Here is a 6,192-nt window from a genome sequence, read left to right as displayed (position 1 = left end):
TAAAGAGCATCTTAACTTTAGTTCTAAGTGTCTGTCTGTCCCCTGTCCTCCTGTGCTGGTAAACACGCAGTGAAGCAGCACACAAGGCTCAGTTGTCAGCTCGGGTGTAAAGGACCCTTGAGAGCTTTTTGAGACAAGTATTGATTTGTCACAGCTGGAAGACAGGAGTAAGGAGGTTCCAAAATTGTTTGGCAAGTCATTTTCTGTGCAGCTGGTAAAACAATGAGGAAAGGTGAGTTAACAGACACAACACACCAAGCTGGAATTATTTTTTTTGTAGACAACAACCAAAAGCACATCTGCTGTTGCTACCTACGTAAAAACAGTGGAGAATGCAGCCATGCCTTAGCAGTACTTTATTGTGCACATTTACATGTTCTCTGGATTAGTGTATCATAGGCTCTTGAAATCATCACATTCATGTAGCAAATTCTTCAACAATAATACCCTTTCACTTTTCACCACAATATATACAGTTAATGCTAACCTGTGGTAAAAGCAAGTTACAGCACTGCAGAAATGGATATATAAATTATACACAGAACTTGTACATGAAGAATTAATCAAATTGCATACTGTTAATGGGAAAAAATTACAAGAAATATGGCTAAAACTTATAATGGGACATTCAAAATATACTTTTGGTATATAAAATCATGTACAATTAAAATTCCAGTGAAGTGCCTTTTTTTTTTCTTTTTTGCTTGAAACTACAATGTAGTGGAATAGGTTATTGCATAACTTGCCTTGGCAACAGATGTAGGCTGCCAAGAACCACAGAAACTGTCCTCAAATAAGCTATTGCCTTTCTTAAATCCTTCTTTAAACCTTGTTTCTTTCTTCTCCTTGACTTGGCATCTACACAACCCGCTTCCTACTTCTATCTGCTCCTTCATATTTTCTTCCAGACTGACTCAGGCAGACTTCAAATTACACAGTATAACCCTCACCAGACTCTTACCCTTTTCAACTATTGCACTTTCATCCATGCAGACATACAGATCCCTTAAGCTGCTGCAAGTTCAGTACTAACTGTTTTGGCCAGGACGGACAAGCCCAGGTGGTAAGTAGAGGAACCTTTACATTAGTAGAGGTAACATGGGTGGTGTAGGCTGAATAATAAGAAAATAAAACACCAAGTGAAATCTTGTGGGGGGTTTGAGAGGTGTACAAATACTGCTGTTTTGTTAGTTCTTCAGCTTGATTCTAAATGCAAATAATACTAGATGCTAGACTATGTAAAGCTTTTGTTGGGGTTGTCTAGACTAGGATTTAAGTGTTACCGCTTAAAATCCTAGCCTTTGTAAAGCTTTGGTGACTACTTAATTATGCATGTAATAGGTGAAGATCTTGTGTGCTAGAACCCAAAGAGTTGATCAGTAATGAGAACTCAACATTCACTGGTATCGAACAAAATACCCAAAATCCTGACGTGGGACAGTGACTGTGGGGTTGGAGCAAACCGGACAGCGTATCTGCACTCTGCAACTGACACCTCTGAACACCGAACACAAGAAAGCTCCTACCATGGAACTTTTAACTTAAAACACTGCTTTAGATGAGAGTTGGCGCAACACTGCAGGTAGTGGAGGTATCGCTCTCCTCATCAGTGGTGGGTCACATAAAAACGATCCTCATTTACAAACTGCAGATCTTGCAAATCTTGGATGCTGTCCATTTAACAAGAGAAAGCACCATTAAAACTCAATATCATAGTTTCATTTCTCTGTGTGAAATGATCAAAAACGATGGCTCCAGTGTATGTTTTAAGTTTCCAGTTACCAACACAGTATTGCGCTGTTGTACAACCGAATTCAAGCAAGGGTTCGCTGTCTAGGTTTTATTCGTGGATATAACTGTAAAAAACAAAAAGAAAAATATTAGGGTTTGCATGGCTGATAAAAGGTTAAATATAAATCAATTCCATTACAACCAAGGGTACTTACTAACAAGAACTGGGTGATGAAGTGTTTGGGGTGGGGGGAAGGTTTTTGTAAGCTACAGCATGTTCTTAGGTAACTTCTGAAAAAATAAACCATAAGCAACAGGAGGCCAAGGGCTGGCTGCAAAATTGCTGCCCTGAAAATGACTCATTTAGCTCGAGGTCCCAGACTAGACCAAAGGATGCTTTTATGTGAGTACGAGAATTCCTTTTTGAGCCCTATAAAGAACTTATTTCTGGCTCTGTAAGGTTTTCTTACGCTTTTTGTCCTCTGCATCTCTCTACATGGTAACCTTATGTTCCTGATCTCTCATGAGAGCAGTGTTCCAGTTGACTGAGTGCAGCATTAACAGCTTCTTTGTACACATCTATATATTGCTGATCTTGTGCCAGGTGTTAAAATCCTTCCTGAAGAACTTCCTGGGCCAAAGCTTTGAGCTGCCTAACAGAGCCACCACACTTTACATCCAGGCTATATATTTTAGCCAAGGGGAAAAAAAAGAATCTTATTAAGCACATCCTGGGATTTCCTAGCATCAACAAAAGAAAAGTGTCTCTGGATCCCTGCCCCTCAGGGGCTGGGTAGGAAGACATCATCATTTGGAACAGGCTGCCCAGGAAAGTGGTGGAGTCATCATCCCTGGACATGTTTAAAAGGCGTTTAGACAAGGTTCTTAGGGACATGGTTTAGTGCCAGAGTTAGGTTATGGTTGGATTTGATGATCCTGAGGGTCTCTTCCAACCGAAACAATTCTACGATTAAAGCAGAAACTATATTAAATATACTAACTCACCAAATTAAAAACCAGCTCTAATCTCCTACCCACAGGATCTCCTTTCTGTTTACAATGACACAGAGGTCAGGGAGAATAAGGATAATTCTGCACCACTTCATAGCGGTGTATCCAGACAATGCACAGAGGGATTCTGACCAAGGATCCACCTTGTGTTCCGAGTTCAGTAGGAAGTGAAAAGTGGAGGGGAAGAAGGTAACTGAAAGAGAACTTACCCCAAGGAGGTTTTTGGGCACGTAGCCTTCTTTATCATTGAGGCGGGCCCACCACCACTCTGTTTCGTTGTCATCCTTGCGTCTCAGAATAGTAATGGCATCGCCCTCGTGGAATGACAACTCATCGTTATTCTGGGCTTCGTAATCCCACAGAGCGTACACCACTCCCTTATTCATCACTCCCAGCTTCTCTTGCACTCCTGTTAACACATTAGAGAATGCACTGGATGGTCAAATATCCCGGTTTTCCCTCTGGGACTTTTCACGTGGACACTGTGGCCCAAATATTAGTCTCTTATTAATAAAATTTCATGAACAATTTTCAGTGCTGCCATGATAAAATGCTTTCAGACGTTGAACTGCATGATAAAACCCAATTTTACAGAATATTTTAAACCATTTTAGAGCACATTATATATGCAATAGAAACTTTGCAAGCTTTTATTCAAATAAGGGTAAACATAGTTTTACAAATGTTTGAGCAAAGCAGCTTTCTAGAACTGCTGTGTATTTCTCACAGGTCTGCCTTCTGCAACAGGTCTTACACAGTAACACTTGAAGCTTTTGAAAATCTGCATGATGGCAGGTGTATAGAATCTTAATAAAGCTTGGATACTCTGATGTAAATTAAAAATTTGCTCCATTGGGGTACTTTTCTTGCAAAATGTGTCTTGGTAAGTAAATACACTCTGTAAGTTAATTATTCATAAAGTATACAGGTTCCTTCATGTGCTCTGCTAGGAATTTCTGCATCTGGAAGTTGCAATATCTCTGCCAAGATACGTGACAACTCACTGTTACTGTCAAAACCCCCCTGTGGAAGCATTTCCTTGGAATTAAGCCAAACTAAACTTTAAAAACCTGTAAAATTAGAAGGAGCCTGTGGAGTAACTCAAAGAACAGAAGGACTATGAGCAATGTAAAAATGAAAAGACACTTCCAGCTTTTAGCATTTTGAAAGAACAGGCAGGAGATGGGCAGGATTGTCAAGTGTGGGGCCTAAACGGATGTTTCATGCAGATCGGAGAGACAAAGGGGGATGAATTTTAGAAAAGCTAAAATGTTTGTGAAACAGTGTCACAGCTTACCGTACAAGAACTGGGAACACTGAATATAACCTTCTTCCATTTCTTCACATTTGTCTGCAGCAGTTTCTATATCACTTATAGTGGATGCAAAAATAGCTGCCCCAGATTCAACCAGTAGTTTACAGAGATGAACACTATTGCAAGAAGCAGCACAATGCAAGGGTGTCCTGAAATAAAGCAAAAATGTAGACATGTAAAAATAAACTTCCCCGAATCCTAACTATTTTGTCTTGCAATATAGAGTTTAGCCTATTTTTAAAGGAAATTGTTCTTTATGATTATAGTATGTGTATGCACTGTCCAAAACCTGTCAAGCAACTGGAGTGGATTGCAGGATTTACCCAACTCCTGTAAAGCCAAACATTATAAAACAGATGTTAGCAAAAAATATTGATTTTCATAGCTTACAAAGCTGCTGGGTGTAAAAGGGTATTTTCCAATATGAGGAAATTTGGAAGCTAAACAAAAGGGTGAAACAGATCAGCACAGCAAAGGTTTCACATGTTCTCCAAACGCTTTGTAGATGCTACATCTGTTTGTGAGGCCAGAGTCTTCAAGGACACCAAAATCCGTGGTGGGTTATATGAAGATGAAACTTAAACAGATTAACTTTTGTCACGTTAGTTACAGTTAATTATTTCAGCATCTGATCAAGAAATGCAGCTATACTAAGTGAATCCCAAATGTAGTGTACTTCATGATTTAAGTGTGCTTGCACATGAGTTGGACACAATGTAACCTTGCATTTGAGTTCACCACCAGGTAGAGATTAGAAGGTGCTCTTTTGCTGGGGGTGCAGGAGAAGGAAACCATTCCCAAAACAGGTTTCAACTAAATTTGAATGTACAGCAAAATGGTGTTTCTCCCAGATGCTGAGTTCAAAATCTTGACACTTACCACCCATCGCTATCTGCTGCATTTACATTTACACCAAAATCGAGCAGGAACTTCACGATGTGGTGATGACCAGCACACACAGCATTATGCAGAGGTGTAATTCCTTCATCATTTGGCTTACTGGGATCATCAACCTATTGAAAACAAAATAGTTCATCACTTCGTTGCTTCTTTTTTTTCCTAAATATTAAAGAGGTTTCCGTTGTTTAGAAGCTCACCTCATATATGATCCGTTGTACAAGATCAAATTCTCCCTCCAAAGAAGCATCCAGCAGGAGGGCCAAGGGGTTGAACTTCACTCTCAAACCGTGGCCTGTTCTTTCCGAGTTCGGTTTCTTCAAGTTGGTACGTTTTGCCTGAGGAGAGATGAAGGTTGGAGGGCATCATTTCAGGTTGTGTAAGTATTACAAACAATTCAGTTATTTTTAAACTAGATTAAAGATCCCATCCAACTGAAATGGTAACTGGAACTACACAAATGGTTCTATTATAAAGTCTTGAAACAAGAGGCATGACATCTTACTATGTCTTACTCAGTTAAAAAATGAAAAAGCAGGCCAATATAATTTAGAAGCTTCTAATCAAAGGGAGAGAGTAGAAGTGACGGATTACTTAAGTCAGTGGTTTTTGAGCACCACTGTTTTAATTGTATCTAATATAAGCTGAATGTGTTTCCAGTGGATTGTCAAGAGACACTGTCAAAGCTTCTGCTTAGACTAGAAACCAGGACACAATTACGCCTGAGTATCAGTCTCTACTCAGAGGAATCTTTGCCCTGAATTGGCAAAAGTATCTGCTGTTAGTATTGAAGAGTGTTGCTGTGGAAAAGGAAAGTACAGAACATGAAGCTATTTTATGTGATATTCTAGCTGGTATTACCAGAGGCAGCATTCTAAAGATCTGAAACACGTTCAAATGTGTTTTCAGAATATTCTGAATCATTCACGTGTCCTTGTCACTTGCCAGAAAAAAAAAGTCTGTTATTAATTACAGCTTTTATAGAGTGCTTTTAGTCTCTAGCACTATGAGATCCATTTTCATTTATGCTCCTATTTAGTATGGCTATTTCAGTTTGGAAAATAAACCTCTCACAGGATGAGTAATAGCTGTTGCTAACATATTCCATTCTCCAAGAAGTATCTTGGCCCCTTTGTGGTCGTGGAAAATGCCTACGAGGCCCTGTGCACATTGCAGTCAAATTGTCAGAGGAATGCAAGGTCCCTACATGAATCAAAAAGCAAAGATATTCTTTGAAA

The 6,192-nt window shown here is 39.4% G+C and overlaps 1 protein-coding gene across 4 annotated transcripts in view; it reads right to left on the bottom strand.

Moving 5' to 3' along the window:
* Positions 1-1,697: 1,697 nt before the first annotated feature.
* PPP1R13B (protein phosphatase 1 regulatory subunit 13B) overlaps positions 1,698-6,192 on the bottom strand; it is a 71,770-nt gene continuing 67,275 nt past the window's right edge. For all 4 annotated transcript variants that reach the window (XM_065636451.1, XM_065636453.1, XM_065636452.1 and 1 more), the window contains 5 exons: positions 5,155-5,292; positions 4,937-5,070; positions 4,040-4,206; positions 2,952-3,151; positions 1,698-1,856 (listed from right to left, as the gene is read on the bottom strand). In XM_065636451.1, the coding sequence (XP_065492523.1) occupies positions 1,815-1,856; positions 2,952-3,151; positions 4,040-4,206; positions 4,937-5,070; positions 5,155-5,292 (681 nt within the window). In that variant the 3' untranslated portion in view covers positions 1,698-1,814. The remainder of the gene's footprint in view (positions 1,857-2,951; positions 3,152-4,039; positions 4,207-4,936; positions 5,071-5,154; positions 5,293-6,192) is intronic.

This window comes from Caloenas nicobarica, chromosome 5, assembly GCF_036013445.1.
Source record: "Caloenas nicobarica isolate bCalNic1 chromosome 5, bCalNic1.hap1, whole genome shotgun sequence".
NCBI classification, from domain to species: domain Eukaryota; kingdom Metazoa; phylum Chordata; class Aves; order Columbiformes; family Columbidae; genus Caloenas; species Caloenas nicobarica.
This window is presented reverse-complemented; position numbering and strand designations above follow the sequence as displayed.